Below are 12,768 nucleotides of genomic sequence, written 5' to 3'. Positions count from 1 at the left end.
TCTTGTTGAGGCCCTCACCTGATGATGTAACTAACATTACAAATTTGGTCATGCTTTTTAAATAAAGCAACCATACAGCTACAATGGTATTTTTTACTCAACATGAATTATTTTATCTGTGGATGTTAGTTGAATAAAATTCTGTGTTCAATGATGACTTGACAAATTATCTTGGTAATGTATTTGCCTATCGAAAACAAACATTGCTGTTTGTCTGATAACGTGCTTAAGCTAAGGATATGTGTACGATCATCAGAAAAAAGTGTGTGATAAAATGATTTGAAATTATCTCTTAAACATGATACATAGGCTTGCCTTACTCAGTGTGTACTTCTGCTTCCTTCATTATAGTTTCCTTTTTTAAAAGAGAGAGAGAGAGAGAGAGAGAGAGAGAGAGAGAGAGAGAGAGAGAGAGAACTATAAAGCCAGAATAATCACAGCAAACATGCCTTTAGTAGCCATACATTTTATATGTTCTTATGACTGTACATGGTGGTTTAGTCAGACTCATTAAAGTGCACATGATAACATATTGAGGTACTGAGAGAGTATATTTTGTATTGTGGATTCCTGCAGTGTAGTTAAACATCTTAATTTGGTGTTTTGAATAATATCTGTTGTGTGGAAACTTCATGCATTCCACAAATTTTATATAATTTATTGTTGTCTTACAAAATATTGGTATAATATAGGTTGGGTATCTAGGACAACATAAGCGTCATTTTTGGCTGCAGTATCAGTATGTAGGTTCAACAAATAAATCTTGTTATAGTTATTGGTCACTTTCTGCATTAATAAGCCTTTTGAACTCTGAGAAGTAATGCCATCTGTAAAAACTCTTAAGTTAGCTACAGTTTTGAGTACAACTTTAACATAAACCACTGAGTCTGCTGTGGTGCTATAATAGAGGATGCGCGCTATGTCCTTTCTACTGCCTGAATGTAGGCCCCTTGCTTTCTGGTGGTAAGTAGATAATATATAGCCAACTAATCATCTGGTGTGCACCTTAGAAGTGAACATTATTTGAATGATGTAGATTACATCATTGTATAATGTGAACATATTTTTATAATCTTGTGTTACAATTTCCATCTTGACTACTTTCTAAACGCTTGCTTTGATTTAGAGAGTACAAATAATGTTACATATTGCTGACTAACTGTATTGTGCCCCCCCGCCCCCTCCCCCCAAACACACGCAGGATGTTTAAAAAAAGTGTCACATATTCATACAGGAGGTAGTACTTGTAAAAAACTGGACAAAAAATTCCTGTAATGATATTTCTGTAAACCAATACCAATTGAGATATGGGCCAATCTGTCCTCTCATTCCCATGTGTCTGTAATGTAGAAGTAGGTGCTATGGGCAGTGCTGCATGTGGTCACCATGCAACCTGACACAGCCGTCAGCCCATCTTTGAAGTGAATCGTGCACTCTTTCATATACACCTGGCTCCAGTCAGATTGCATAGGATGCATTGGTCACATGCTCCTGTAACATCTGCATGTTGTCGAGGGTTTCAAATGTCCTTTATGCCTTTAAATGTTCCCTTAACCGTAAATCCAATGGATTCACGTCTGGTGATTGGGAAGGCCATGCTACAGTACCTGGACCAAGCCATTGGCCAGGAAACATCGAGGTGAGGTACTGCCGCATGATCCGTAGAAAATGAGGAGGTGCCGTGTTGTGCATAAACCAGTCACTGTCTTTCTGCAGGTGTAAAGTACTAAATTTTGCACTGGTAATTTAACTGAAATCTGTGGTACACAGTACCTGTTAATCTGTTTGGTAATGTGTACGGCTCTAAGAGTGTCACTGACAATTCCTGCCCATACTTGATCCTAATGTCTCACCTCCACAGCTGCCTGAGGATTTGCATCTCCCCCCATGTGTGGATTGTGGTAATTTATTATGCCATCTCTTGTGAATCCTGCCTCAATTGTAAATAAAACGCAGGTTGTGAACTGAGACCCATATCCCAGCAGGTATTGGCTTCCGGACATATCATTATAGGAATTTTTCTGCTAGCTTTGACAAATATTACTTCTTGAACACCCTGTCATATGTAATCAGTTTCGAATGCGTTAGGCAGAGTTGGTGTGATTTGAACAGATATACAGATATATCATATTTTCCAGCTTGCACAGTGCTTACCATCTTCAGTAAGATATTGAGATTATCTGTTAATCCCAATAAAAAGCATGGTTTCCCAATTTTAGATTGTAAACTAATGATTACGTGTTAATAGCTCTGGTGGCACTTTCAGATATAGCTGTGTAGAAGTGACTTACAGCAGACCCAAGCATGCCTTTTTTCTCATCTTTCTTCTATCTATTAATTGTGTTAAAATTTGGTTTGTTAAAGGCAGAAGACAAATAATTGTTATAGATTAAGTTATGTAGTGTATCTGATGAAGAGAAAATCTTGGATAACTTGGCAAATTCTTTTCTGTGAGTCCATTGCTGTGTTACACTATTAGAATAATTTCCAGTTTCCTTCAGTTCCACAACTAATGGAATACACCCCATTACTGGTGCTATCAACTTAGTATCACCTCCTAACAGCAGTGAATAGACTATTTCATTGTCTTTGTGTTGGACACTATAAACCAAGTAAACTAGTAAAGTTCTGCTCTTTTACATGCAATTATCACCGCTAGCTGTCACACAGGAATTCCAATAAAAAATTAAAGAAATTTAAGACCTGTAGACTGGTTCTTCTGTAACTTCATAGTACAAAAACTTCATAATTATAAATGGAAACCACAATATTATGTATGTTCTGCAGTAATAATTTGTTTTGTTAACCAGTTTTTGGCTTATGAGGCCATCATCTCCAACAACAATAGTATGTTAAAGTCCGATGATAGCCTTGCAAGTTGAAAACTGGTTAACAAAAAAATTAATTCTGTAGAAAGCCCATAATAATGATTTTTTTGCTAATAAATTTAAGACACTTAGGTTTGTACTTCTAAATCAACAGCTCCTGGACAGTTACGCCAAGCCATCTGTTGAAACTTTGGTATTTGTAAAGCAAATTTTAGAGTCTATTATAAGCTGAAAGTAGGGTAATTCATTAGACATTTGGGTTCTGTTGGTTGTTTGAAACTTACAGCATTCTGGTAATTGTCCATAGCTAATATTATAACAGCAAAAATAATCAATTTTGACAGTATAATGTGACTAGATAGATAAAAAAATCTACTCACAAAGTGGCAACAGAAAAAAAAACATTAAAAAAAGGTTTTACTTATGTAAGCTTCCAGCAGAAGGGTTGAAAGGGAGGGAAGAGTGGTGAAGGAAAAGGAGAGGTTCAGGAAAGGCACTAGAGTTCAGAAAAGTCACCCAGAATCCCAGGTCAGGGGAGACTTAGTGGATGAGATGAGAAGGAAAGGCTTCCCTTCTCATCCTGTCCAGTAAGTCTCCGCTGACCAAGGGTTCTGAGTGAATTTTCTGAACTCTGTCCCATTTTCTAAACCTCTCCAGTCATTTTCCTTCACCATTTTTACTTGCCCTTCAACCCTTGTGCTGGGAGGAGTAGTCACTGTCTTCGAAAGCTTGCATAAGTAAAACTTTTTTTCAATGTGTGTTCTCCTGCTGCCACTTGGTGAGTAGACTTTTTTATCTATCCAGTTACATTACATAGGTAATATTAGTTGCACGTAATTGTATAGGAGTTTGTACAACACACATTTCAGTGCGAGGACTGCTTTAGTCCTTACATTAGCTTCATATTTTGCAGTAAATTTCAGTGATGTGGCAACTATCCGATCATTACATGGCAGTGTTGTAATTATATTGCAGTGCTTTCACTAGAACGCTTTGCTGCTGATATACTTTCGTAATAAAATCTCTCAGGGTTCTGTTAGTAATATGAAGGCCATTATGGAAGTGAAAATCTGGTTTGATCTGATGTGTTCTCTAATTTGTGTGACGTGTTTGTATATTTGCTACACGAAAATGTCAGTGCTGGATTGGGTACCATTTCTATGTCAAACATGTGGGATCATGAAAAGTACTCAATATCAACTACCATTTCTGGAATGAGGCTGCAAGGCTAAATGTGATAAAACAAGTAAATGGTTTTACAGACCATTATTTTGGAGTTAATGATGTATTAGAAAAACATGTTGTCACGGAAGAATCTCATCTGTCTGCAGAGAGGGGGGTGTGGGGATACTAGAGTTTAATGTCTCATCATCTAGGTCATTTGAGACAGAACACAAGCTCAGGTAAGGGAAAGATATTATTTGTGTCCTTTGAGGGAACCGTCTAGGCATTCACCTAAACTGATTTACGGAAATTGCAGAACACATATATCTAGATAGCTGTGTGGGCATTTGAACCACTGTCCTCCCAAATATAGAGTCAATGTCTCGCCTCTGCCACTTCGCTCAGGGATGTGCATGCATGTGGTGGTGGGGGAGGAGGGGGGGAGGGATGAGAGAGAGATGCTAGAACATGACTCAAACAAAAAATATGTGTTAAATGATTGGAAGGAAGAAGGAGGGAATAATATGTATGTGTGTTCATTATTTGTAGTGTCCTGTGTTGCATCTTTGATGTGCATCCCTTTTAATCGGACAGGTTTTGGCAAGTAAAATATAATACACTGGATCACTAAAGTCATGGGGTAGTGATATGCACATATACAGATAGCAATAGTATCGCATACACAAGGTATAAAAGGGCAGTGTATTGGCGGAGCTGTCATTTGTACTCAGATGATTCATGTGATAAGGTGTCCGACGTGATAATGATTGCATGACAGGAATTAACAGACTTTGAACATGGAATGGTAGGTGATGATAAATTCATATGACATTCCATTTCAGAAGTCATTAAGGAATTCAGTACTCAGATATCTGCAGTGTCTAGAGTGTGCCAAGAACAACAAATTTCAGGCATTATCTCTCACCACAGACAATGCAGTGGCACATGGTCTTCACTTAACTGAGAGCAGGACTGTTTGCATTGAGTTGTCAGTGCTAACAGACAAAACACTTCGTGAAATAACCACAGAAATCAATGTGGGACATAGGACAAACATACCCGCTACTACAGTGCAGTGAAATTTGGTGTCAATGAGCTATGGCAACAGATGACTGATGAGAGTGCCTTTGCTAACAGCATGACATCGCCTGCAGCAACTCTCCTGGGCTCGTGACCGTATTGTTTGGAGAAAATCCATAGTCTGGTCAGGCGAGTCCCGATTTCAGTTGGTAAAAGCTGATGTTTGAGTTTGAGTGTGGTGCAACCCTGCGAGCCCATGGTCTCAAGTTGTCAACAAGGCAGTGTGTAAGCTGGTGGTGGCTCCACAATGGTGTGAGCAGCGTTCATATGGAATGGACTGGGTCCTCTGGTCAAACTGAACCAGTCATTGACTGGAAAGGGCTATTTTTGGCTACTTTGAGACCATTTGCAGCCATTCATGGACTTCAGTGGAATTTTTGTGGATGACACTGCCCCACATCACTGAGTCACAGTTTTTAATAGTTTGAGGGAATGATTTTGCCATCCAATTCACCCGACATGAGTCCCATCAAACATTGATGGGAAACAATAGAGAGATCATTTGATGCACAAAATCCTGCACTGGCACACATTTGCAATTGTGGATGGCTGTAGAGGCAGCATGGCTCAATATTTCCACCGAGAACTTTCAACAACCTGTTGAGTCGATGTCATGTCGAGTTGCTGCACTATACATGCAAAAGGAGGTCCAACACGATATTAGGTGGTATCCGATGACTTTTGTCACGTCAGTGTAACTGACTGCCTGTTTTATGTGAAATTAATACCAAACGGTTGGGATTAATGAAATGACAGTGGCCGAATGGGATACTGTGCAAGAATATGATGAATAAACCAGGTAAGTGCAACCGGATGTCAACTTCACAAACAAATGCAATGTTTGTTTAACTGTTGTATGCAGAATCTCTTGTTTCTAATACCTTTAGAGACCTGTATCTGATTGGATAAGATATTTCATTCCCATTGGTTTTTTGTATGTCCATAATATTGTAATGTGCTTGAAACAATGTTTGTAAGTGGTGAAATGATAAGAAAACTGAAAAAATTTCATGACATGATCTGCAGTATGATTGTGTATGTGCGTGAAGTAAGTCAGTTGGTATATCATTACCTGTGAGCTGTCTGAATTATCACCAGTCTTTCTTTAACGCAATATACTACCACAAATTCCCATGTATATGTGACATGAAAGTAACAAATGAATAAACTGAACTTTTTTTTTTTATTAGTCTCTCTTAGATGAGCCCAATCCAAATTCTCCTGCAAATTCTGTTGCTGCACAACTATATCAAGAAAACAAACGGGAATATGAGAAGAGAGTTTCTGCTGTAGTAGAACAGTCTTGGATTAATTACCAAGAAAGCAGAGAAGAAACTGTGGATGACAATGGCCAACCTTAGAGAGTAACAGAAGACATTGTATGTGGGTGTCTCCAGTGTCTACAAACTATATAAAGTTATATGTATGATGATGTAGTGAGAATGAAGTAACTCTTTTGTTGAATAACAAAAATAAATTTCACTTTTGTTTTTATATGCAGAGGTATTTTTGTTTCAAATAGAGAGAACTGCTCTCTACTGCTGTCTTTCAAAATTTTATTTTTTTATATGTTTCTTGCCATTTGAACCTGTAAGAACTGCTTTCACACTGTGTGCAGGAGGCAACAATTTGTTTTCTTTCCTTAAACTGTGTAAAAGTTTCTAAATTTTTGATAGTTTCTGTGCAGGGCAAAATGTTGTGACAAATAAGTTGAGTTTTCTGATCTGCCTACAGATTTTAAGTACTGTAGCCATGCATGTGGATTACTTACAAATTTTTGTTAATTGTGTGATTAACATTATTGGAGTTCCATCGGATGTAACTGATTTCAAACACTTTAGTATTAAATATGACTGTCTCTCTCCTTTTTTACTTATGTAACTGCTGCTGCTAGGTTTTTGTGATTTACAACAAATGGCAAATCATTTAACACATATGTGAAACAATATAAGCAAAAATACCCAGACAACCACCTGAAACTGCTATCAGTTGCGTGTGTGGCGCATGCACCTTTTTTGGGGTGGGAGGGGAATTAGTTTAATGGCATCTAACGCATTTGACATATTCTTCACCTTTACAACACTCTCCATAGTGAAAAACTGCAGTGATGGAGTACATGGGGTAGAGCAGTGGACGATTGTTGGTTTATAGTTAATACATTGTACTGTCATCAGGCTCTGGAGATCAAAAATTGTTACACTCAGTTTTGGGCTTCGGTCAGTCCATGTTTACTTTCTCCTCCTCCTCCTCCTTCTTCTTCTTCTTCTTCTTCTTCTTCTTCTTCTTCTTCTTCTTCTTAACAGTGACAAATGTTCTACACTGACTTATTAAAAGTATAACATTCATGTAACTGGCAACAGATTTTGTCCACGCATACTGTTTTTCAGGTGGCATCCAGGTACTTTTGGTTAGACTGTTTCATTCCAATAGAGAGAGAGAGAATTGTTCTATTATCAGTACAAAGATTGATTTGTTGAGAACTTGTCAGGTGAAACTTCGTATTGTTTGAGGAACATGAATTATAATGAGTGTAAACAAATTGCAGATATTTTAATATATTATCAGATTTTACAGTTTTTGTGTTTTCTTGTGAATATTTATTAGTTGCAGTAATAGGCTGATGAAAATAATGTAACAGATTATTTTAATTAAAAAATCTGTCGGTGATTCTTATCAAAATATTACTTTCAAATGTAAACGGAATTAGAATATCTACACAACTCTTACTAACATTAAAATTGAGAGATACCAGAAACAGAAATGAAAGCTTTGCGTTTTATGGCTACCATACCTCCAAATCAAGCCTCACAAACTAGTTAAAAACTTAAATCTGCCAGCACAGTCATCCTACCCTTTTAAACCCAAACAGTTTTTCTGCATACCTCATATAGTAGATTGCTGCTTGCAGATGTCTGAGACACACACTATATTATGAGTATCCTCTCTTTTGAAAGTGATAAATCATTACCTTATTAATATTGAAAGGAAGCTACTATTGGCTTTTTACATTGGAAAATAGACCATCTGTTTGTCTTCACACTTGGGCAAATGCTTGATATTTTATCAGTTTTTGACAAATAGCAATCAATAGCAATCAGTTCATGTTTTGAACCAAATTATTACTGCAGTTGCTCCGGACCTTTATTTTTCATTGACATGCACAGCAGTCCTTGGTTTTACAAACATCAAACTTGCCAGTATCAGACAAAAATATCAAGTTAATTTTCAACATTTTGTAAGTCGGTTATTAAGTAATCTACAATGTAAGTTGAAAATCTTCACTGAATGTCTCCAGACACCACTTCATTACTGCATGCTCCACCACCCACTTAGTATTGCTACAGTCTCAATTTGATAATGATGATTTGCAAATGGGTTTGCTAATTTCTTGGCTTTATTGAAATTTTAAAAAATAAACCTCTTTTTAACAAATATCATTTACATGAACTTATAGGTATCTTATTGTGCACACACATTCGTAAATTCAGGGATACAAATAATTATTGTGACGACACTGTGGGCTAAAATGTGAGACGCCAACATATAAACAAGTGACCTGTATGGAATGACGTTGTGAGACGGCTTAGAATGCTTGTTATAGTATGTATGGGAATGGTCTTGTGTATAGTGGTTCTTACAGAATATTTTATGTTTGGTTTACAATAATGTAGTTGTAGCAAAACAAGGTGGCGCAGAATATGTTTGGATGACATTAAACATAGCTAAATCATTGGCAGAGTGGAAAACAATCACAGTCAGTGCAAGGTGGATATGAAGTTGTGTGTCACCAATAGTGTCCCTTCATAATTGTTCAGAATAGTGTAAGGGTGATTAAAAATGCAGTGACAGTATGGGAAGGTTGACCATGTGTTGCAGAGATGGATAGGAAGTTGTATGTTTCTGGTAGTACAATTTCATAGTTGTATAGAATATTGTGGGAGTGATGAAACTTCCAGCGACAATACGGGAAGACTGACCACATGCCACAAACCAATGCCAGCATAGTCTCCTGTTGTGACATGTGCATTTTAGTGGTACATGTGAAATGGGTTCCATTTGATGGGTGGTAATGTCTGAAACACACAGCTCTAGTGCACTGTGTGTGTGTGTGTGTGTGTGTGTGTGTGTGTGTGTGTCACAGCCCTTACCATCAGTGCATAGAGTATCATTGTGCTTACTGTTGCTTATTGGATCTCCATGCTCGCTTACAGATATGTGAATGTATAGACCCTACTGCTCTTTGCATGTGTCAGCAACTACTCTTGAGTGTGACAGTAGAATATTGTGTATCACAGTGCAATGAAACTCTTGGCTCAATGAAACTCGCTCGGCCAACAAGTAGACCTGACCTCTTTGATGGTTTTCACATTGAAATTGGGGTCAATGACCATGAGACAGTTGTACCAACAGTGTTTATCAAAGTACAAAGCAGACCAGACTGGCCATTCAGAACTGTCAGCCTGCCATTTCATCAACTGCCAGTAGTGTCATTGGGAGGCGATATGGAGGGGTGTGGTGTAAGCACACCACTGTCCCAGCCATTGTTGGCATTCTTGACTTTGGAGCCTTACTTCTTGCTTCAGTAGCTCCTGAGTTGCCATCACGAATCTGATTGCAGCCTGTTCCAGACCTCCCATCCAAGGAAAAACCTGGAATCAAATCCAGAACCTTCACATTGCAGCAGACATGCTGAACACTGACCTACAGGGGCAGACAAAAGTACAAAGGAGGATATTGAAATATTTAGCTTTGGACAGGAGCATATAGAGGAACTGTGACTCAAGTTTAAAAGAGGAATTGTCCAACCGCTGGAGAGAAAGGTACATAGTAGAACACTTCATGATTAGAGATACTGTCTGCAGTACACAGTGTTATAAAACTTCTGAAGAAACAGCTACTAGGGCCCTCTCATAGGAAATTGCATTAACTAAGACACCTTCATTGTCAGGCAGGAGGGTTTGCATGCTCCAATGAAACAGAAGTCTGTGCTGGCAGTAGCAGGACCACCAGTGCCAAACGGTCCTCAACCGAGAAGCCAGACAAAATGTGTCCTGCATAATAGGGAAAGAGGTTATCTTTTGGCATGATCAAGCCAAAATGCCAAGGGCAGTTAACCTGAAATACAAATCTCAGTCAAATTGGCAGGGAGTTGGTCGACAAGTTGACAGCTCATCACTAAAAACAAAAAGTTCGTCAAACTACAATGGAAAAAGCCATACCAATTAAACAAAGTAGACTCAGCACAGAAAAGGACAGGATTATGGGAAAACAAAAGGAAACAAATGAAAATAGTTAGTTATATAGGAACATGACATACAATCTTTGTATTGTCTGCTTGCCTAAAAAATATTATTTGATGGAACACTCTCTCTCTCTCTCTCTCTCTCTCTCTCTCTCTCTCTCTCTCTTTCTCTTTCTCTCAAGTCTGGTATCATAGCCCTCCAAGAAATACACTGAACTGGAAGTGGAATCCTGGAGAAACAAGAAGCAAACTGATTTTATTGTGGCTCCAAGGAAAGATGTGAATTAGGCACAGAATTACCTGACGGTTACTGCTTAGTAGTTGTTCTCTAAACAGCATTCCGTACGAGCAAACCAGTTGCATCTTAACTTGTGATTACTCATACTTCAGATACCTGGGCTATGCATGGCTCTGTTTAAAAAGAATAGCTCGATGTAGTCATAGGGTCAAGTCATGCACGTCTGCTTTCATGCCCTGCAACTAACTTGCTGCAAATAATAATCTCTAGCTGTGATCCTGCAGTCAAATATTCTATGCATTAGTTATAATTGTGATGTAATAAAATACACAGAAACATAAAATAAAAGTTAAATGAGTAATTGAATAACAAGGGTTCTGTTGTAATGTCTGTATTTGATGTAGGCAACAGAGAATTGTGTTGAATACTCTTTATTCAAGAAAGAACATCTCAGATAAATGGAAAGTGGTCCTATGATATTAAGTTAATGTACAGACAGAAAATACCTGTATGAAATGCAGTAAAGTTACACTGAGTGTTATGAGGATGGTAACAATATATGTCCATTCACTTCATGATTGAATCCAACCAAATAAGTGCAGACAGTTCTGCCTGCTTCCAGAACTTGACGTCGGGTCCAGAATTGCTTCCTTGAGCTCTTCACTCAAAGTCCCAGTCCCCACTTTATTCCAGCAGTGCTCTGCTACTGTCCAACTCTCATTGACTGAAGGTTGTCCCCACCAAAAATACATCATTCTCAGGTTCTACTGCACATACATGATCTGACTCACCTTGACCACTAAATAATATATTATAACAATATTTAAATAAAAGAAATGTTTAAAAGTTCAATAACTTCAGATCATTTACAAATAATATAAGTAATTGTTAGTTCGTAAATAAATAAGCCAGTATTCTTGTGCAAGTGTACTTGTGTTAAATGACAAGTGTCCTTAAATAATATATTAACTATTCTTTATGCCTTCTTGGCAGAATTTTGGCCCTGTTTTGAATTGCAGTGTCTGCTAACATATGAGACTAACCATTTTTAATTTTGCAGTTTTCAATAGCACTTGCAGTCAACATTTAAATAAAATTATTGGCAAAGTATTAAACTGTTTGTTCAATAAATACCGAAGTATGACAAAATGTGAGGTATTCATGCTGTGTTCATTTGCTGTGTAAATGTGGAGAATATGATGGTCTGCCAGACATTTGCATAATGAAAAAGATATAAAAAAATGTCGTAAATCAATAAATAAAATAGATACCGATATGTATCTTTCAACGATGATAGCTATAGTGCAATGCTATCATGTGAGATATCGTGTTGAAATCATATGAAGGAATTAAAAGTTATTAATTCAGAGGCTCACTGTGAAATACTAACTTTTTTAGTTTTAAAGGCATTGAAATATTATTGTATCACTGGATACGCATCATTTTTCTTAGGGTTGCCAATTTATCCTGATTTCCTTTAATACTTGATATGAGGTCCTGTCAGCTCTCAAAGAGCTGTAACTTGGCCATCTTTAAGAGTGTGTGACATGCCGCCATGTCCTGCAGGGTATTCGGTACAAAGCTAATGCAACATGAGCCACCCAAATTCCCAGCTCTGGGATTTACCCATTTCCAGCAATGTGGTCATTGTCTCTGCAACTGAACTCGTGTGGAATGGAAACGCTCAACTAACCAAGCTGGCCGTGGTGTGTCCTGTGCCCTGGGTGTGCTAATATTTAGCCGTGCAACAAATTCCTATCTCCTCAATACCAGGCCTAGGTGGGTGAGCAATTCGCCCACATACTTGTAACATTATAATTCTCAGTACACAGTAAGTATAAACACCTAATGATTTGGCTTATGTCCAAAGTTTCAAGGCTCTCACAACTGAGGATTAAGCAGAGATTTTTCATCACAGTATAGTTAATGCTCATGCTCCGAGGACAAAGAAAAAGATTTATTCTATGAACTACCGAAAAGAATATATGTCCCTCCAAGTCATGATATCAAAATAATTGTTTGAGACCTCAAGATCCATGTGTGGAAAGAAAGGTGTTCAAAACAGTCGGACCACATAGTGAACACAAGAGAAGTTCTGATAACTGAGTTATATTAATCTTATTTGCAACGTCTTGTAATATAGTTGTTGCATCGTCTCAGCTCCTACATAAAAACATCCGTTAGTGGACATGGAAATCTCCAAAGACAGTGTGCTA

General features: G+C 37.8%; 1 protein-coding gene across 1 annotated transcript in view; it reads left to right on the top strand.

The window, feature by feature from the left end:
- The window catches only part of LOC126248787 (ubiquitin-conjugating enzyme E2-17 kDa), an 89,570-nt gene extending 83,004 nt beyond the window's left edge, over positions 1-6,566 (top strand). The window contains exon 4 of the mRNA XM_049950166.1: positions 6,263-6,566. Coding sequence (XP_049806123.1) covers positions 6,263-6,433 — 171 coding nt within the window. The 3' untranslated portion in view covers positions 6,434-6,566. The remainder of the gene's footprint in view (positions 1-6,262) is intronic.
- Positions 6,567-12,768: the final 6,202 nt, after the last annotated feature.

Source organism: Schistocerca nitens, chromosome 3, assembly GCF_023898315.1.
Source record: "Schistocerca nitens isolate TAMUIC-IGC-003100 chromosome 3, iqSchNite1.1, whole genome shotgun sequence".
NCBI classification, from domain to species: Eukaryota; Metazoa; Arthropoda; class Insecta; order Orthoptera; family Acrididae; genus Schistocerca; species Schistocerca nitens.
This window is presented reverse-complemented; position numbering and strand designations above follow the sequence as displayed.